This window comes from Macrobrachium nipponense, chromosome 22 (genome assembly GCF_015104395.2).
Source record: "Macrobrachium nipponense isolate FS-2020 chromosome 22, ASM1510439v2, whole genome shotgun sequence".
Classification (NCBI taxonomy): Eukaryota; Metazoa; Arthropoda; class Malacostraca; order Decapoda; family Palaemonidae; genus Macrobrachium; species Macrobrachium nipponense.
In genome coordinates this window covers 55,189,776-55,211,512 of record NC_087213.1, presented here as the reverse complement: position 1 = coordinate 55,211,512, position 21,737 = coordinate 55,189,776, and the positions used below count along the sequence as shown (strand labels likewise).

The following is a 21,737-nucleotide window of genomic DNA, read 5'->3' as shown; positions in this document are numbered from 1 at the left end:
TACCATTGGGGAAACCCTTATAAAACCTTGTGCTTTAAAGATGGTCAACCTTGTTTTGGGAGGTGATAGTGCAAAAAAAAATCAGCAAATATCACTCTCTGACAACAGAGTATCAAGACGCATTGAAGAAATGTCTATTGATATTAAAGAACAAGTGATCAGGGAGATAAAAGATGCTGGCTTATTTGCTCTGCAGTTAGATGAGTCCACTGATGTTTCATCTTAATTCACAACTTCTTGTATTTACTAGATACGCTCATGAGGGGAAATTTAAATAGGAATTTCTTTTCTGCCAGCCACTTGAAACTTCCACCAAAGGTGAAGATATTATGAAAGAGGTAACAAACTATTTCAGTGAGTTAGGACTATCATGGAAGAAAATGTGTGCAGTGTGTACTGACGAGGCACCTGCCATGTTAGGTTCAAAATCGGATTTTGTGTCTAGAGTTAGAGATTGCTCCTGAGGTTACAGCGACTCATTGCATAAATCCATCGTCAGGCACTTGCATCTAGAACCCTCCCTAGGGAACTCCAAGCCATCTTAGACAACGCTATAAAGATAGTCAATTATGTAAAATATATGCCTGTGAACACTCGTTTTTTCAAACAGTTGTGCAAAGATTTAGATTCCGAGAATCAACCGATGGCTATCCAAGGGCAATGTCCTGAACAGAGTTTTTGAACTTAGAGAGGAGCTAAAGATGTTTTTGGATATGCAAGATAAAGAGCCTATTTTTTTCAATGATCCACTTTGGGGACCACATTAAGCCTATTTAGCTGACGTATTTGACTAGCATAACAAATTTAATCTAAAGCTTCAGGGTAAGAACAAAACAGTAATTCACTTTGTTGACACATTGCGTGCTTTTGTTGCCAAGATGAAGAACTGGTCCAGGAAAGTTAGCTCTGGTAATTTTGCTGTTTGAGAAGCTTTGTGAAATGGCAGAAGGAAGAGAAGAGGAAACAGAATCTTGCCTCCAAAATGACATAATCAGTCACCTTCACAATTTGTGCCAAGAATTTTCCAGGTACTTTCCTGATCTTGAAGAAATAGATCTGTCTTTTGTGAGAAACCCTTATAATGCCGAACCAGATATTATTCCTGAGTCTGACCAAGATGAATTTCTAGAAATGAAAATTGATTCAAGTATTAAGGATTTTTTTTTAAAGAACATTTTATACAGGAATTCTGGTCACAAGCAAGTGTATCATAACCTAGAGTTGGGAAGCTTGGGCTAAAAGCCCTTCTATCTTTTGCTTCTACTTACTTTTGTGAATCCGGGTTTTCTGCCTTATAACAAATAAAAACAAAAACAAGAAATCGCTTGGAGGTGGAGCATGATATGAGATGTACATTATCTACAACTGTTCCACAAATTGATAAACTTGTATTTAAAAAGTAAGCACAACCATCACACTAGCTACCAAATCTATGCAGTATTTTATATGCCAACAATAAAGTACTATTATTTTTATTTCTATAATTGTTGTACAAGTGTAAATTTAGTTTTTATTACAATACAAATAGACAAATTTTATTTACTATAAATGCAGACCAGTGCTTAACTTCCTAAGTAAAAAAGTGGAATTTTAGTTTTTATTTCAATGTCCAAAATTTATTTAGAATACTGTTAAATGCAGGCCAGTGCTTATTTTCATAAGTGAAAAAGTATTTTGAGTTATTATTACAATCCATAAAATTTAATTATGCAAATAGTACTGGAAAGTGTTTAATTTCATAAGTGAATACATGTCCTTTGAATTTTGATTACAACATATATGAGTTATTAACAGTGAATAAAGGCCAACATTTTCTTCCAGTAGTGAAAATGTAAACTATTGAAGTGCTCTAAAGAAATAGTTCTGTAAATGATAATTTAAAACTAATAAAAGTGTTCTAAAAAACTATAATAAAAATTCTATTATTATTTTGTACACAATTTTGAAGGGCATTGGGCCACGACTACTTAGGAATGCCAAAAATGGGCCATGGGCACAAAAAGGTTGAAAAACACTGCCATAGTGGCTTCAGTGGCTCATACACATCTTGAGATAAGGGCCACAAAAGACTCATGAAAGCATTGTTGATGGTAGCAAGGAGAGATTTTTTAAAATTTTAATATTCCATGCCTGTCCCTTGTGATATGTCCAGTCATTTGTCATTTCTGTGTCTACTCAAAATGGAAAAGTGTTTGTCATGTATATGTATATAAGTTGAAAGAATTTTTGATTCCTTGAAGGTATACAAAAGATATTTGGACATGTTATCTCCTAACAGCCTTACATGATGGTTTGGCACAGATTTCATAATGATTCCTTCCATTAAATAGCTGTAGTAGATAACTAAACTGGATTTCATGATGGAAATGTCAGGTTTATTTCAAAAAGTAAAATTAGACAATATCTGCACGACTTTATTTTGAAGAACTGTCCTGCATATAAAATCAGTAATATACCAGCAAAATATTAATGCAGTATATATAAGTAACCTTAAAAATGTCCCATGTGATCTAGCCTCTGAACAGTCATGAATTACAATACTTTACGTAGACTGTTTAGTGAGCATGGCACTTCTAACCTTCAAGAACTGATAAGTTGTAGTGTTAAATTGTGAATATTTCATATATGAATTTATGTATATATTTCATATATGAATTTATGTATAAAAATACACAATTTAAGTAGTTGATGAACATGAAAAACCTTTTTAAATGTAATTATCGGTATACAAAGCTGCACTTCACATATAAAATTTGTAAACAGTGATTGAAACTATTATATTCAAAACGAGGTTGAGTTTTTTATGATTATTAATTACTTGATAAAATTTAAAAGATCTTTGTTGCACCAGAACATGCAATCTTAAACTGCTGGTAAATATGTGGTTGAAGTAAAGGAAGCAGGTATACATGATTTATAAAAATTTCCAACAAATTTTTTGCCATTGATTGTCCATGCATCTATTATACATCAACTTGTCAACATGAAAGGTCCAACCTTATGCAGTCTCCAAGACTGATTCATCTTCAAGCCTTCATTCTTTAAAAAAAATAGAAATATAAAAGTAGAAAAGAGAAATTCCATAAATAGGAAATAATAGTGTAACCTATGAGTATGTTATATGGCATTATAATACTGAGTACGTACTGAAACGATAAAAATGGAGGCAGATTCTTATGATAATAAAGCAAAAAAGTGTTAGTTGAGAGAACTTGGATGAATATATTTTAGAAAGCCTACAGTCATAAAGGAAAAGAGATAAGAGGAAATTGTTGGAGCAGCTTCAAAGATGAAATCTGATTGTATTTTGTTAATTTTATGGAGGAAACGAATGATGAAATTTTTAGAGGGTTCTAAAATGGGGCGGAATGCAAGCCAAACAGGTTTTGTAGGATCCCTAGTCCTGTGCTGGGACAGGCTGCATGAATGCATTCAAATGTATGTTTGGGCTATGATTTTGTGCTGTTGTTTTCTTTTAGAGTTTTATAAATGAATTTTTCAGGAACTGTTGAGCTGGTTTCATCACAACCAATGATCACACACTATCCTAACATTCAGCAAATCTTCATATATCAACAGATACTCTTGCTGTAGGTGATGTTGAAATTGTGCATTAGTGAAGAAAGCTATACTTCTGCTGTTTTTTTCCAACTTTTGTCAGGCCTCTAGTCTTGAGATAGAGCTGACTTATTGCTACCATGCTAACTATAATTTTAGATAGGTCCAATATCCTTTTGCTTTTGTACACCTCTTGCTTCTTGCTAGTTCCCTACTTTTCTGAGTCACTGTTACAGCTACATATATGTATAGTATAGTATGGGTACCTCTAGCTATATATATAAACTTAGTATACATCAGTATGGGGTTTTGTTGCACTAAAAATATGTAAAACACGATTGATTTTTGCCTAGAGTTCCAGTAAGTAACCTCTATCGACCAATGGGCAACATTTGAATGCTAAACAATGAGTATTGTATATTTGGATGCATGTGTAAAAGACGAAAAAAAACCATTATAATTGTATAGAGGCAATGTGAAAAAGACGGAAAAAAGTCATTATAATTCTTGTGACATATCTACAGAAGTGAACATGATGTGTCAGTCATTGCAATGCAAATTGAGAAAATAATTTAAATTTATAACCTTAATTAATGGCAATGAAATGGAAGTCAGACCTATCTTAAGAAGTGGCTAAATAGTTTCAATTAATTATACGAACTGAATTAAGTTTTTTTTTTTTTTTTTTTTTTTTTTTTTTTTTTTTTTTTTTGCAGAATTGAGAAGCCATATCACTGACAACTTAGTCCCTTTCCATTGTTTTATATTTAATTGTAATAAATGCAGCTGTACATAAGCTGACCATGTTTGCCTTATTTACAAGGCTGAAAATCAATGTTTGATCTCAAGTGAGTATTGGAGGAAGGTTAGAGCTATAACACTCCCCTCTTGGAGTAATGTAACTGGAACATTTCAGCTCTATCTCAAAGCTCAGAACACACTTGTACGATACTCTCAGAGTGCATCCAGTCTTGTTAGCCTACACAAGTTTAGCTGCAATTAAAGGAACTGGGTGAAAGTTGAATGTATTCTGGATGCGAGCTGACAACTGGACTTCTTGCAAGGAACCGTCAGGAAGGGGAGTGTCGTGATGTAGCTCTGCCCAAGCTTCACCTTCTCTCACGCGTTCACCAACCACCTTTTGGAAAGATTTAAAAAGAAAAATCTCTGATGAAACAAAATTATGGAACCCCAAAAAAAACAAGAAAACCATAAATATTCAATAAAAAGTTCTTTTTCAGTAAAGGAGAAGTTGTTTGATAGCTGACATTATAGTCTAGAAAAAGACCTTTTCGTAGTCCACAGAAAATTTGTTACAGAATTTTTTTTCGAGTTATATGTTGATAAAAACTTGAAGAATTCTCTTTGATTCAAATGCCAGTTCATCATGTTTTTTTATGTGCTTGAAGTGTTCTAGGCCCATTGCTCCTCCTCAGCTGATAATGAAAGTTAGTAGTATTTAAATGCAGCTGTTATCAGTCAGTAAATTAAATGCACAAAGGAGTTAATAGTAGAATATATAATCACTAACCTTTAGGAGAACTATGCCGACAGCATGGTTTACGGGGTCACCGATTTTCTTCCGTCCTGCCCCAAGTGCTAGAGATAACATGGCTAGCTTCAAGGAGTCCACATCGACTAACAGTCCTTGAGAAACAAAAATTAGTTCGAAATGTCTCTATTGTTCATTATCAAACTATGGTGAGATATGAAATTGTTTAAATACAAGAATTATTCAAAAAGTTCTCAGCTTCGACCAGAAACCATCACAGGAGAAAGGCATTTCTTTTTTTTTTTTTTTTTTGGGGGGGCGGCGGTTTGTTTTACATGGTGACATCAATTTTAATGCAATGGCTCATGTGTTCAGGCATTACTGGCCTGTTGCTGGAGGTTGCTCCCTGGTCCTCCAAATACTACTCCTTAGTAGGAAGAACTCCACTGTCACCCCCAAAATGTCAAATATTTATAAATGGGATGTGAGTTTAGGAAAAGGGTTAAAGTCAGATGCTGCATGGCCACGTTGGTAAGGGTCACAAGGTCTGTTGTGAGTTTCAAAGTGTAGCATTGATTTAAAGCTAGACTCATGTTTGCTCCGCAAATGATTACAGGAGCCAATATGTCAATGGTGGTGGGTGGGGGGTCGTTGACTAATGGTCATCAATTCAAGTACTGAGCAGGTCCCATCCAATTACTGTACTGACCAACATAATGTTTTTAGACTGAAAAGATTATATCAGATTATCAGAAGTGGATTTCTTCTATCAGTTATGATGCTATTGAGTTTTTGTTTTGTTTGTTAATTACCTAACTCCCCCAACATAGCTCTTTGTTGGTTCATCTGAAATAATTATAAGTGTGTTTCACCTTGGTGGATGTATTTTGTATGTATGAGTATTGCAATTCACTGAGCCTACTAACAAGATGTCAAGATTTTCATAGGTTTTTGTCCTATGCATTTGTCTCTATTCTCAGAATAATAATAATAATAATAGTAACCGAGGTTTCATATATGGTCGTCACCCATCAAAAATTACATCATCGCCATCTTTATGAAATAGTTTGTTAATTACATCTGTATTTGCCATATTCCATGTGAATGGTTGCAAGTTATGAATCATGTATAATATATTGATAAATTTTAGATTATCGTGGCATTGGCTACAAAACGTCGGTATATTTTCTTAATGAGTGGATGTTAAAGAACTTAAATTTTGCAGAAACTAATAAGTAGTGTCTTGAATTTGCACGAAAGCAATCTCTCCAGTTATCTTAGGTTTTATATGATTTTAGATTTTTTATATGCTGTAGACCAAAGCTGATGCAATGCACTTTCAGTGAGAAAAGTGAAGTAACGGATTGTCAAAAGTCAGGTCACTCAGGGCCGGGTCTACTTCTGAGTCAAGATATTTTTATTTCTTGGTAAAAACTTAAATTATTTGCTTGATCTAATAAATTTGACCGAATTACTTCTGAGTAGGATTTCATACATGAAACTAAATTAGATAACTTTAAAAGGTAACAGCAAGAACTTCTCTAAAGTTTCAACAAAAATTACAGATACCTACTCGTAAAATTCTCATAAATAGACAAAAAATTAAACTCTTTGGGGAGTGATACAAAATGCAATTAGTCCTGAGGAGTGACTGGTATATGTTGTTTACCTGTATAATTGGGTGTGTGCTTACCTGTAGAGTGGGCTGGCACTGGGGTAACGTACTTAGCAGAAGGCAACATCTGATAATCGGGCGTGGGGCCGCAGAGAGATTCCGCCACAGCAGTTGGAACTCCCTGTTGTATTTTATATTTGATTAACGATTAGACAACACTTTTACCACATTTCATACCATTATTCCTACTGTAGGAATACTTATATGGTGAAAGCTTCACAGGATACTGTGTTTAGTACCAGCAACTCAGGGATGAAAGTAAAAAAGTAAACGAAAGATGGTAAATTTCACATTATCTTGGTCAATTTCTCAAATTAGTATCTCACCCGTATTGCATTATGTATACCTCTCATATATTCTTCAGTAAAGAAAAAAAAAAGTATGTTCATAAACGAACTAAATATTTGTGTAGCCGTCTCCTCTTTATTTACCCGCTCTGGTTACTCTGAATGATCCATCTGGTTGTTCTTGAACAGATTTAATCAACTTTTTGATGCCAAAAAAGGCAAGTTTTCGGATAAAGAAGTCCCACCTTTCACTTGAGTCTAAAGAAAACGACGGTTCTCATAAAAGAAAACGCTTCCATCTCTGAGACATTTTGGTATATATTATAGCATTGGTCACCTTTGAGTTTATAAAAATCCCAGCCTATTTTAGATGGTGTTAGATTACACCAGTGCTGAGGCTGTGCCCGTAGATAACTGTATTCATTTAGATTCATTCCCGTAAGCGGTATTGTTTTTTTTCTTATTTTTTTTCTGTAGTGGTTCAATATGAATACATTTTGGCTTTGCAATCTCCCCCTGTTTTTTTCTTTTCTTTTTTTGTGTATACAAAGTAACAGTATTTATATATATAGAGAGAGAGGCGTGTGTAGTCTGACTTTTTTTTTAAAGTTTGTGTTACATTATATATTGGCCCCGTCTTTCTTTCATTTTCATTTTTCTTCGCATGAAACTAACTAACATTACGTTAAAAATGAAGATTAACAGCAACAAAGGCCAAAGTGCGATTGTTCGTAGGTCTAGGACATTGGATAAGCTCCTCCCCCCATCCCCCTCCACCCAGATCTTTTCATTGAAAGTGTTTTTTTAAACTCATCTAAAATTCCTTTATTCCTCATACCGTTGTGCAGTTAGAACCTTAAAATTCGAGCGAAGATAAAATGCATTACTACCCCGAAGAAATTCTGCTTGTATTTTGATAATATGCTTATACTTTCATCTATTTATATATTAATTTGTTAAGTTATTTTGTTCGTTAATAACCAATCTCTTCATGGCGTATTGGCTATTACTTTCTGTTACTTCTTTCAATTGAACTCCATGTTCTGTAGGAGTTTGAATTTCAAGTCATTGGGTTGTTCCTTATGAATAGGGTTCATCTTCTGATTAATGATAATAATAATATCAATAATAATAATAATAAATTGTTATTGATATTAGATGCACAAAAATATAATACCGAGAAAGTCTAGCAAGACTAAATGTAGGACACCCGTGCATTTTGAGTCAGTCATATATGATTATTTTAATTTATAATTATTTTATTACTTTATTCTGTTTTGTCTTTATATGTAATTAATGTATGTTGCAGTCTTGCACCGTCGTCTGTTAAGTTGGCGCAGTTTTTTTTTTTCTTTTATTCATCCAACGTACTGATCTGTCTCGGCAAGTTTTTTTGGTTGGGGAGGTGGGGATTGTTTTTCTTCAGGAGGGGGAAGGGGGATGGGTTGCTAATCCCCACAGCACCCCAAGTGGAGATATTAATTATTTTGTTTGTGTCAGTGAGCTTTCTAAGTAGGCTTTCGACAAGTTTTAGTTTCCCCTTAAGTGCCACTTTTTTTTTTCATCAGATTTAGCCCAGTTACTCTGGAAAGTGGTTCTTATTACACTGCCTAGCTCTCCAACTGGGTTGCAACCCACCACAGTCATTTAAGTATCTTGTACGCAAGTTGCAGCCCACCACGGTCATTTAAGTATCTTGTACAGTACACAAACCACTACATGATGGTCATTGTGTATATATATAGAAACGTGACCTCGTTGTGATTATGGGCCCGGGTTTGTTCCCTGCTCCCGGACATCGTAATTTCTTCATGTATCTTGCACTTGGATCTCAAGGCTTTGTAGTGACAAGCGAATCCGAAAAAGCGCAAAGAATTCGAGAAGTGTAGAGGGAATTGTGGCTATTAAAACTATATATATAATATATATGTATATATACATGTGTGTGTGTAGATATATATGTATATAGATAGACAGATAGATAGACAGTCACAGGACTCCACTCCAAGGACAGAGTCCTGCATCATAGCCCTGCAACGACGTAGCAGGAGCGGCAAAGTCCTAATGAGACGCATCCTGTTCTATCCTTGCCCGACACACACACACACACACACACACACACACACACACACACACACACAGTCACGCCAGATGGCAGTAGGTAGCTGATGGCCCTTAATAGTCAGGAACCTGTTGAATCTATTTTTTTTTTTCTTTTAATAGCAGGAGGTGAGATTGGACGTTTCTACCACTGCCTGAAAGCTTCAGGTTTATAAATGGGTTTTGGGATACAGGTTGGGGTATGAACTAAGGAACCTCCGTAATGAGGCTATAATATTGACAATTAAAAGCCACAGTAGTGTTAAAAATATCTTTTTGTACAATGCATTGTATAAAAATATATTTTCAACACTACTATGGCTTTAAATTGTCATTATTATTATTATTATTATTATTATTATTATTATTTTATTATTATTATTATTATTATTATTATTCAGAAGATGGACCCTATTCATATGGAAGAAGCCCACTAAAGGGGTCACTGACTTAAAAAATTCAAGCTTCCAGACAAAATGATGGTGTTCATTTGAAAGACGTAACAGAAGGTAATAGAAAATATAGGAAAAAAAACTATTAAAATAGAAAAAAGTGAACGAATAAATAAATAAATAGAGAGAGAATATTATTAATAACAAAATAAATGAGTGAACTATGAGGTGAATTGCTTTTAGGTAGTATAATGCATTGCATCTGAAGAGATTGTTCCATAGTTGTCTGTCTATCTATCTATCTATCTATCTATCTATCTATCTATATATATATATATATATATATATATATATATATATATATATTATCTATATATATATATATATATATATATATATATATATATATATATATATATATATATATATATATATTATCCAATACATACCTGCCATTTATTGCCTTAAAGCTATAATAATATCACTGGAACTCGCTGAAGGACCCTTGATATTTTGGGTTGTGGGGTGGGGTGGGGGGGGAAGGCAGACGAGAGCACCAACCTGTTTTTGAAGCATCCTACAAAAAGTGGCCCTGGCATCTCCGCCGACGAGGGCCTCGTGGATTTCACGGATCCCATCGGTTGGGGTCTCCACCAATCCTGTGCTGTAGAGCAGTTCTCCTCCTGTAGAAGGGGGCGGGGGACGATTATAAATGACTGTATACTGTAACTACACACTCCTCGCTATTATTAACTAATTTAGATTCTTAATGAGGGTCGTCTGTTTACCTTTTAATGGGATACTTTTTTATATGCATATGTCTGCGAGTCGCTGTTACAGTGATATTTTAGTATAACTGAGAGTCACCGTTACTGTGATATTGTCTCTAAGTGACTGTGCCATTAGGTATCTCTACGAGGCACCAGTATTGTGACAATAATACATCTGCAAGTCGCCAGTCAATGTCATTTTGATATGACTGCAAGTCACCATTACTGTGGCATTAGTATCTCTGCACGTCCACCAGTCATTGCAACATTAGACACCTGCAAGTCATTGTAAATGAATATGTTTGCAATTCACCGTTACTGTAGCATAAATATCTCTCTGCAAGTCACGTGACTACAGCTCGAACGCGAGTCAAAACATGTCCGCCAGAAACGGCCGATATCTCACCTAGATTGATGACCAGCTGATGGAGATCGGGCGGCCCCTGCCCTCGGAGGCAGTCCAGCGCCTCTCGCACCTCGAGGGCGTTGCCGATGGTCTTTCCGATGGGCACGTCCATTGCCGTCAGCAGGGCCGTGGTGCGCATGCCCACGCCGTTGCCGACGTCCACCATCTTCTGGGCGAGTTTCTCGGCCTCCTCGCGGGTCTTCATGAAGGCGCCTCGGCCGAACTTGACGTCCAGGACGAGAGCCTTGGGAGATTCGGCCGCCTTCTTGCTCAGGATCGAAGCTTTGGAGAGGGAGGGAGAGAGAGAGAGAGAGATGGAGATAGAGACCGAGAAAGATTGAGAGAGGGAGAGAAGGAACTGGAAATAGATGAGAGAGAGAGAGAGAGAGAGAGAGAGAGAAGGAACTGGAAATTTAGACTTCTCGTCCTCTGATCATAGAAATGTCGAGCTTGCTCTCTCTACAGGTGTCAATTACAGGAACTATCTCAACAAGTCTTCAAATAATATGAAGCTTTCAGGAAAAGGAATGATCTTGCAGACGTGATGCTAAGCAGATAACAAATAGGATGGAATGCAGGAGCACATATACTGAAATAGCATCGTGTGCAAGTTTGACCTGACGATGCAAAAGTTCAAATTAAAGCAATCTTTTTTTTATATTTTCCTCATACTAGAGGGTAAAAAAAAAAAAAAAAAGACTCAATTTTGACTTAACGATGCAAACATTCAAATTAAAGCAATCTTCCAGATACGAGAAGTTAAAAAAATTCCTTGGAGACATGAGTAGGGAGGAAAGAAAAACACAAAACCAATCCTTTTTTTATACGAGATGGTAAAACGTCTCTTGGTTATATGGAAAAGGAAATAAAAAACACAGTTCCATACATAGGAGGAAAAACTCACACAGAATCAGAGGCATGGAAGGGACAGTGGAGGTCACATCCCTGGCGGCGTACATCCTGCGGTCGGCGGGCACGATGTCAGCTGTTTGACCCACAATGCAACAGCCCACGGAACTCATGCATTCGTATATCTCCCTCTCGCTCATGCTCGCTCGGAATCCTGAAAAAGGAAAAAGAAGATATTCCTCCCTGTTAGTTATCAAGTGGCTGGTCTTCGAAAAAAAAAAAGCCGAAATCCCCCCAAAAAGAGAGGAAAAAATATAAAGTTTGTCCCGTTATTTATCAAGTGGTTGGTCTTTAAAAAACGAAAAAGCCGAAATCTCCAAAAAAGAAGAAAAAATAGAAAGTTTGCCCTGTTATTTATCAATTATTGTGGCTGGTCTTTGAAATAAATCCTTAAAAATAAATAAAAAAGATAAAATATTTGCCATTTTAGTTATCATGTAGCTGGTCTATAAAAAAAAATACCAAATCTCAAAAAAAGAAGAAAACATGGTTCGCAAGTGGCTAGTCATAAAAAAATAAAAATAAAAAACACACAAGAGACGTAGAGAGGACCTTTGTCGGTCATAAACTGGAACTGACTGCAAGGGATCGATGTAAATAGGAGAGAACAATCACAGTTACTTTGACGAGGAAGAAACCAGTTCGAAACCAGTTCTCGACTTGGAATAAACTATACCGACATCTTTTACCATTTGAATGGTAATGTTAAAGAAGAAGAAGCAGAAGAAGAAGAAGAAGAAGAAGGAGGAGGAGGAGGAGGAGAAGAGGAAGAAGAAGAAGAGGAAGAAGAAGGAGAAAAAGAAGAAGAAGAAGAAGGAGGAGGAGGAGAAGAGGAAGAAGAAGAAGAAGAAAAAGAAGAAGAAGAAGGAGGAGGGGGAGGAGGAGAAGAGGAAGAAGAAGAAGAGGAAGAAGAAGGAGGAGAAGAAAAGGGAAGAAGAAGTAGAAGAGGAAGGAGAAGAAGAAGAAGGAGAAGAGGAGGATGAAGAGGAAGGAGAAGAAGAAGAGGAGGAAAAAGAGGAAGAAGAAGAAGAAGAAGGAGGAGGAGAAGAGGAAGAAGGAGGGGGAGAAGAAGAGGAAGAAGAAGGAGGAGAAGAAAAGGGAAGAAGAAGTAGAAGAGGAAGGAGAAGAAGAGGAGGATGAAGAGGAAGGAGAAGAAGAAGAGGAGGAAAAAGAGGAAGAAGAAGAAGAAGAAGGAGGAGGAGAAGAGGAAGAAGAAGGAGAAGAGGAAGAGGAATAAGAAGGAGAAGAGGAAGAAGATGATGGAGAATAAGAAGAAGAGGAAGAAGACGAAGGAGAAGAAGAAGGAGAAGAGGAAGAAGAAGGAGAAAAAGAAGAAGAAGGAGAAGAGGAAGAAGAAGAAGGAGGAGGAGGAGGAGAAGAGGAAGAAGAAGAAGAGAAAGAAGAAGAAGGAGGAGAAGAAGAGGAAGAAGAAGTAGAAGAGGAAGAAGAAGGAGAAGAAGAAGAAGGAGAAGAGGAAGAGGAATAAGAAGGAGAAGAGGAAGAAGACGAAGGAGAATAAGAAGAAGAGGAACGAAGGAAGAAGAAGGCGAAGAGAAGAAGAAGGAAGGGGAGCGGAAGGAGAAGAGAAGGAATTAAACCGGAGAAGAACAAGGAAGAAGAAGAAGGAAGAAAGAAAAGAAGGAATAAGAGGAAGAAGAAGAAGGAAGAAGAATAAAAGAAGAGAAGAGGAAAAGGAACAGAAAATGGCAAAGAAGAAGAGGAAGAACAAGAGGAAGCCAAGGAAGAAAAGAAGAAGGAAGAAGAAGGAAGAAGAAGGAAGAGAACAAGGAAAGAGAAGACAGAAGAAGAAGAAGAGGGAAGAAGAAGGGAAGAAGGAAATAAGAGAGTAAGGAAGAAGAAGAAGAAGAAGAGAGAGGAAGGGGAAGAATGAAGAACGAAAAGAAGAGAAGAATAAGGAACGGACCGAAGAAGGAGAAGAAGAAGGAGAAGAGGAGGAAGAAGAAGGAGGAGGAGGAGAAGAAGAAGAAGAAGAAGAAGAAGAAGAAGAAGAAGAAGAAGAAGAAGAAGAGGAAGAGTCTAACTTTTTTAGAAGAAAAGATGAAATTGTATTTGCCCAATTTTTTGAAACGCCGAATCAGGTAGTAGATGCAGAACTTGATATCAAGAGTAAAAGATGAGATTTAAGTGTCAATAATGATGATATGAAGAGTATTGAAAAGAAACCCAGTCTCGAAAGGTGTCTCATGATTATCACATCTCATGTAAACACAGACCTGTTCCCAGTGTCCAATCATGTCTAAAGTGCTATCAATGTGTGACTCTTTTACAATACACATTCACTTGGAAAGGGTACTACATGCTTTACTGGATGTTCAGTGAGCGTCTAGCTTATAGACGATTATATTCCACAGAGGCTGCTGCTGTAGGGCTCTGTCCCGAATGACCTACTGGATTTGGAAAGACTATACTTGCTTGACAGAAAGTATAATGCCGTGTCGGGATTGCAAACTCACAAGGATCTTGTGAAACGTCAGTGAAGGGGAGTGCCCCAAGAAAGCATGTCAGGCCCAACCCTGTTTTGTTTATACATCAGAGGGTAGTCTAACTGAGTCAACATGTTAAGGGGGAAAATTCATCTTATCCATTCAAGGGTGGGCGAGGGAGGGGGTTGGAGGAAAAAGCGAGTTACTTATTATTATTATTATTTTTTTTTGCTCTATCACAGTCCTCCAATTCGACTGGGTGGTATTTATAGTGTGGGGTTCCGGGTTGCATCCTGCCTCCTTAGGAGTCCATCACTCTTCTTACTATGTGTGCCGTTTCTAGGATCACACTCTTCTGCATGAGTCCTGGAGCTACTTCAGCCTCTAGTTTTTCTAGATTCCTTTTCAGGGAATCTTTGGGATCGTGTGCCTAGTGCTCCTATGATTATGGGTCACAATTTCCACTGGCATATCCCATATCCTTCTTATTTCTATTTTCAGATCTTGATACTTATCCAATTTTTCCCTCTCTTTCTCTTCAACTCTGGTGTCCCATGGTATTGCGACATCAATGAGTGATACTTTCTTCTTGACCTTGTCAATCAACGTCAAGTCTGGTCTGTTTGCACGTATCACCCTATCCGTTCTGATACCATAGTCCCAGAGGATCTTTGCCTGATCGTTTTCTATCACTCCCTCGGGTTGGTGCTCGTACCACTTATTACTGCAAGGTAGCTGATGTTTCTTGCACAGGCTCCAGTGGAGGGCTTTTGCTACTGAATCATGCCTCTTTTTGTACTGGTTCTGTGCAAGTGCCGGGCATTCACTTGCTATGTGGTTTATGGTTTCACTTTTCGTATTGCACTTCCTACATATGGGAGAGATGTTATTTCCGTCTATCGTACTTTGAACATATCTGGTTCTTAGGGCCTGATCTTGTGCCGCTGTTATCATTCCTTCAGTTTCCTTCTTTAGCTCTCCCCTCTGTAGCCATTGCCAATTGTCATCGCTGGCTAGTTCTTTAGTCTGTCTCATGTATTGTCCGTGCATTGGTTTGTTGTGCCAGTCCTCTGTTCTTTCTGTCGTTTCTCCTGTCTCTGTATATTTCTGGGTCTCCGTCTGCTTTTATTAGTCCTTCTTCCCATGCACTCTTTAGCCACTCGTCTTCACTGGTTTTCAGATATTGCCCCAGTGCTCTGTTTTCGATGTTGACGCAGTACTCTATACTTAGTAGTCCCCTCTCCCTCCTTCCTTTCGTGTTATGTATAGTCTGTCCGTATTTGCTCTTGGGTGTAGTGCTTTGTATATTGTCATATGTTTCCTGGTTTTCTGATCTATGCTGCGGAGTTCTGCCTTCGTCCATTCCACTATTCCTGCGCTGTATCTGATTACTAGCACTGCCCATGTGTTTATGGCTTTTATCGTATTTCCAGCGTTGAGTTTTGACTTGAGTATCGCCTTGAGTCTCTGCATATATTCTTTCCTGATCGTGTCCTTCATCTCTTGGTGTTTTATATCTCCTCCTTCCATTATTCCCAGGTATTTGTATCCTGTCTCATCTATGTGTTTGATGTTACTCCCATCTGGTAGCTTTATCCCTTCAGTTCTCGTTACTTTGCCTTTTTGTATGTTGACTAAGGCGCATTTTTCTATTCCAAACTCCATCCTAATGTCCCCAGATACAATCCTTACAGTCTGGATTAGGGTATCTATTTCCTTGATGCTCTTACCATACAGCTTGATGTCGTCCATGAACATCAGATGGTTGATTCTGTTGCCTCTTTTCTTGAGTTGGTACCCGGCATCCATCTTCTGTAGTACTTTTGTCATGGGAATCATGGCTACTACGAAGAGTAGTGGGGACAGTGAGTCGCCCTGGAAGATCCCTCTCCTGATATTAACCTCTGCTAGTCTTATTCCAGAGCTTGTAAGTATTGTATTCCAGTTGCACATTGTATTTTTGAGGAAGCTGATGGTATTTTCCTCTGCCCCATATATTTCAGGCATTCTATTAGCCATGTGTGTGGTATCATGTCGAAGGCTTTCTTATAGTCTATCCATGCCATGCTTAGGTTGGTTTTCCTTCTCCTACTGTTCTTCATTACCATTTTGTCTATCAGGAGCTGGTCTTTTGTGCCCCTACACTTCCTTCTGCAGCCTTTCTGTTGGTGGGGGATGGTGTTTGTCTCCTCTAGGTAGTTGTATAGCCTTTCACTGATGAAATAACCTGTTAGTAACTTCCACATTATTGGTAGGCAGGTGATAGGCCTGTAGTTACTGGCTATATATTTTCCCCTTACTCTTGTCTTTTGTACTAAGGATGTTCTTCCTGTGGTCATCCATTTGGGTGCTTGGTGATTTGAGATACAATGCTGGAGTTGTTCTGCTATACGTGGGTGTAGGGCCTTGAAGTTTTGAGCCAGTATCCATAAGGGACCGTTCAATCGGGGACCTGGGGCTTTCCAGTTTGGCATTTTCTTTAGTTGGTGTCTGACTGGTCTGTCGTGATGTCTGTGAATCTTTGTTTTATTCTCCCTGTTTCTTCTTCCTTGACTTCCTGGAGCCATGTTGCATGTTTGTTGTGTGATACCGGATTGCTCCATATGTTTTCCCAGAGTCTCTTACTTGGTTCGGCTTCGGGAATTTCTGGGTGGTTGTCTTCCCCTCTTAGTTGGCTGTATAGTCTTTTCTGGTTGGTTCCGAATAGTTTGTTCTGTTGGTATCCCTTATTCCTGTTTATGTACCGTTATTATTATTATTATTATTATTATTATTATTATTATTATTATTATTATTATTATTATTATTATTATTATTATTATTCAGTAGATGAAACCTATTCATATGGAACGAACCCACCAAAGGGGCCTCTGACTTTAAATCGAATTTCAAACTTCCAAAGAATATGGTGTTCATTAGGAAGAAGGAAGATGAAGTGAAGGGAAATAGACAGGAAAGATCCCACTTATTGAAAAATAAATAAAAGAAAAATGTATCAAAATGAAATAAGAATAGTATTAGGGTAATAAAGCATTATTGCATTTTCGCTTGAACATTTGAGTTTCAATTGCAAAACATCCTCAGCGGGAACTGTTCCACAGCTCAACGGTGTAGGGACATAAAGGACCTCTGGAACTGAAAAGTTCGACAGCCAGGAGGCACATTGACTGCACATTGGTGCCTCTGCTGTTCAGCAAATCTGGTTGCCCTCGGCAGGAATTAAAATATTGATGTCAGAAATGTAGTGCCGTATTTAACAGGCAAAGAAGCATTATTGCATTGAAAATGGAGGCAAACTGCCTTCGCAATCATGTTGAATTGTAATGTGTTAGTGGCTAATCTCTGTGGCACGCGTGACCTCGGGCGGCCATATTGAAAGTTCTCAGTCCACCCCATATTACTAGACTTTATTACTATTACATTTTTTATTATCATTATTATTACTGGACCCAATTTCACAGGGGAAAACTACCTTGCTAAAATAGGTTGGCCTAAGCACTCCAACCATTGTGGTCAAAGTCTAAGAAAAGCGTCTGCTCTTGGGTCTAGGCAGTGTCTAGCATAAATAGTTCCTGTAAATTACAGGACTTTCTTTGCATACAGTCACTAAACACTAATAAACAGTAATGTACAATCACTAAACGCTAACATTCACAATATACTTACTCACTAATGCTCACACTCACGCTAAACTAAACACTCACATTAACATACACTCACATTCAATAACACTAAACACTCACTAAATACTCACTGTACCCCCTAACACTTGGTAAACATTCACTAAACACTTAATCCTAAACATTCATTAAACACTAAACAATCACTAAGCACTCCCTATACATTAAACATTCACTAAGTACTCACTATACACTAAATACTTACTAAACATTCAATAAATACCCATTAAACACTAAATACTCACTAAACCCTAAATGCTCCTTGAAGCCCCAAACACTCATTAAACATTAAACAGTGAATGAAGATCCTCTCAACACTCATTAAACACTAAACATGTACTAAACACTAACATTCACGAGACATTCACTATACACTAACATTCAGAAGACATTCACTAAACACTCCCTAAAGATTCACTGAATACTTAGACACGAAACATTCACTAAAAACTAAACTAAACATTCACTAAACATTTACTCATAAACATTCACTAAACCCTAAACATTCGCCAAACGCTTACTCATTGAATATTAACGATAAAGAAAAAAAAAAGTTCAGAATCTCACTAATCCAGTTTAAGATGCTGGTTATCGGACCTTTAAGAGTGGCCGCAGGGCTTTGCAGCGCCGCCCTGGTGTCGTTGCGTTGCAGAGACAACTTGAGTTGACGTTTGTTCGAGTGTATACGCGCGCGCGCGCGAGCACCAAGTGCGAATGCAACTATAAGTTAGCCGTTGGACAACTATAGCAACAAGACTTTAGTACAGATGTTTCCGAATTTGTAGATTAAAAGAAATAATAAAGTTTTTAAAATATAGGTCTAGGAAGTAATATTTGTTTTAGATATATTTTTTTACATATAATTTGAACATATTAAAAGCTGTTGTACCGAATTGCTCTTGAACCGAATAAGAGGAATACGAGAGGAAATTTTGGTGGTTAACATAAAACTCTAATAATATGGCTGATCAATATGTCAGTTTCCAAAGTGAATTCGAAGTTGGTGTGCTTCGAGTTCAATTACTCGAGGAGAGAGAGAGTGCTGCCCAAGGCATTTTCCATTGATGAGGCTCTAAATACCGTTTTACTGTTTTACATAGAACGATACTTTTCAAGTCATAAGTACATTAGTAGTAGTGGTAGTAGTAGTAGTGGTAATTTACGTTGAAACGGCTCAGCCTGGAATACTTTCCAGATTCCCCCTCCCCCACCCCCCCCCCACCCCGCCCCAGCCCCTCAGATACATACCTGGAATGCTCTCGAGCTTATCTAGCGTTCCCCCGGTGTGAGCGAGCCCCCTGCCGCTGATCATGGGCACACGAACGCCCCGGGCGGCTAATGCAGGCGCCAGGGCCAGGGATACCTTGTCTCCGACGCCTCCCGTGCTGTGTTTGTCCACCACCGGCCAGTCTGCGGGCCACGACATCACCTTACCTGATTAGTATTTGAAAAGAGAGAAAATAGATGTAGTATTAATATTAGGTTAATGAGAGTATATATATCAAAAGATTCATGATTAATTATAAGCGCATCTGACCGCCAAATAGGAAAATTGGTATTAAGTGAAGATCGCTTTAGGTGGGAGAAGAACGCGTTTGGAGCCTCTAGGCTTACAGAGATAGATACTTGGTAAAAAGCGGTTGGTCGAGATAAACAGGAAAGCAAGAATTTGTTGATTAAAAGTTCGTTAGTCTGGATTTAGAAGAAGAAGAAGAAAAAAAGACGTTCTGTTGCCAGTACAGCCACTTCTTGCTCAAATCATGGACTTCAGGTAGATATTGCAGTCTGCAGAGTCCTTGATGCGCAGATAAAACCAGACCACGCTTTTAAAAGTTGCAGCAAGAGTTAGGACTGAAACTTTGGTTAGATTCTTGTTAAAGTCTCGCCTTGATGCGCAGTAAAACCAGAGCGCGTTTTCGAACCAGTCTGGCGAGGCTTGGTGTGTTCGATTAGAGTAGTTGCATAAGTCTATATGCAGCACCATTCAAATGATTATACAAGTATATATATGTGATTATGCAACTGGAGCCGAGGGTGTTTTAAAATTTTGCTCGTTTTTTACGTAGAAAACTGGTGTCAGCGGGCTTGAATCGATAGAGTAAAGTTTGGAAAGGAATTGCAAATGACATGGAGAGAAAAGAGAAAATAGACTTAATAATCTACTCATTTTGTAAATTAAGTAGACCTAACACCATTTTGCCAGCAGCTCATTTGAATAATGTTTAAATATGAATACCCGTGAAAAAAAAAATTGTAGAGTACTGGGACGCAAATATCTCAGAAGCAAAGAAACTTTGTTGACGGGATTACTGAGAGCACACAGGGGGTGACTGAACTATGGGTCTAGGGGTTCCAATATGTCATCTAGATAAAAGAAAAAGAAGAATAAAAAAAACTCACCTGAATCACGCATCGCTTTCGTCAGGTAGACGGTCTCCCCGTCTGTCATGCCTCGTAATTTGATAGACATCAGCAAAGCTCCTGATATAGGGTCAGCCCGGTGTCCAGGGGAGGGTCAGCAAGCGTCAGCGCAACGTGCAGAGATGTCGTAGTTACGTCGATCATCAGCCGCAACGCACGAGATATTCGTGAAAGTATTTTTTATGATATATATATATATTATATATATATATATATATATATATATATATATATATATATATATATATTAGGGAAGATTCATTAAAGCATATTTTGTAGTACAACTTTGTTTTAAAAAAAATGTGAACTGACTTTTCAGAAATTACTTGTTGAGGAATAATACTGTTTTAGATCATTTAGCTGTTAGACCTTGTGTAATCTGAAATGGGGTAAGAAATGTTACTTTTTTGAAAGCTAACAAAATAATTTCCAAAACAAACACTGGCTTTGTGCATACGTCGCCTCCCCCCTCCCCCCCTCTCTCTCTCACTAGCTGAAAAGGAAGGTAATGTTTTCTCCTTAGACGTACAGGGTGTCCATAAAGTCCCAGTACCATTACAAGTATTTAGGGTTTGTAATGGTACCGGAACTTTGTGGACACCCTGTATATGTATTAGCGAACGGCCGGTACTACCGATTTCTCACCTTACCCGACGAACAGAAATTATTATACAATAAAAAAAATCACATGACGCGGAGTACTATACTCACCAAGCTGACAATCATCTATTACTCGATCGCAAACGGATCTTACGATGAAAGCAATTTCTTCCTCGGAGAATATCCCTCCCTCACTCTTCTTGGCCAAAAGGTCGGGAATCCTCCAGCTGTTTTTTACTTCGTGACAGGACATCTTTCCTTTTTTGTTATTTCCCTCGATTCCTTGATTTCGATAAAATAAAATTCCGTGCTCGTGGGCGCTCGTATATGCTTACAGACGGGAACCGGATGCTTATAAGAATGTATGTTATCTGGGCTTGATGATTGATGACGATGTATTTGTGAGAACTTTTGAAAATTAAACGTGCGAAATTGTCCGGTAACGCCAATAAATACTACACCGAGCGCCCACTTGTTGAGTCGAAAGGTCTAGACCGACTGGACTGATGTTAAAGGGTTATAAGTAGCCGAGAGAACTAGTCTTATTTGTGTGTGCGCGTGTGTGTGTGTGTGTGTGTGTGTTGACGCGGGGACGTCCATAGCTAATTCGTTGCATGTAACGACCCGTAAGTCACCAAATAGGCCATTTAATTTTCGTTAAATGCGTAAACGTAAGTTGGTAGTGTACAATCCAACCATATTTCATTGGATATGCAACGTAGGGTACACAAACAAAGCTTTATTATATCCCCCACCCCTCCCTCCCTCCCGATTAAGAAGGATAGGATAGGATAGGTCGATCAGGGAGGTGGCGGGATAGGGATTGTGAGGGTACTGTACCTTCAAAACAGGTACGCCCATCCTCAGAGAGAAAAGATTACACAATCGTCTGCGAGGTGTTACATAAAGCGCATCGTTACGGTCAAGTGATTAAGTAACTTTGGTAATTTTATCTGTGAGTCGTTGACTTTTTGCGATAGATGACGAATGTTTTCGTTTTTTT

The 21,737-nt window shown here is 37.9% G+C and overlaps 2 protein-coding genes across 4 annotated transcripts in view; one reads left to right on the top strand and one right to left on the bottom strand.

The window, feature by feature from the left end:
- LOC135198691 (E3 ubiquitin-protein ligase TRAIP-like) overlaps positions 1-21,737 on the top strand; it is a gene marked incomplete at its 5' end in the record, with an annotated part of 425,152 nt that overhangs the window by 306,805 nt on the left and 96,610 nt on the right.
- On the bottom strand, positions 1,143-21,255 carry LOC135198684 (thymidine phosphorylase-like). The gene is made up of 9 exons (XM_064226507.1): positions 20,846-21,255; positions 20,114-20,194; positions 18,962-19,147; positions 11,585-11,743; positions 10,681-10,962; positions 10,066-10,187; positions 6,744-6,846; positions 5,090-5,205; positions 1,143-4,696 (listed from the first exon to the last, which is right to left on the bottom strand). Exons 1-9 carry the CDS (start codon positions 20,985-20,987, stop codon positions 4,538-4,540), a joined length of 1,350 nt encoding a protein of 449 aa, XP_064082577.1. The 5' UTR covers positions 20,988-21,255; the 3' UTR covers positions 1,143-4,537.

Bases quoted from the DNA above. Each gene is read 5' to 3' on its own strand.
- LOC135198684 (XM_064226507.1), bottom strand. From the start codon at position 20,987: ATGTCCTGTCACGAAGTAAAAAACAGCTGGAGGATTCCCGACCTTTTG. The intron at 20,195-20,845 runs GTGAGTATAGTA...ACCCTATATCAG, and splicing joins AATAGATGATTGTCAGCTTG to GAGCTTTGCTGATGTCTATC. The intron at 10,188-10,680 runs GTGAGATATCGG...CCCCTTCTACAG, and splicing joins TCAGCTGGTCATCAATCTAG to GAGGAGAACTGCTCTACAGC.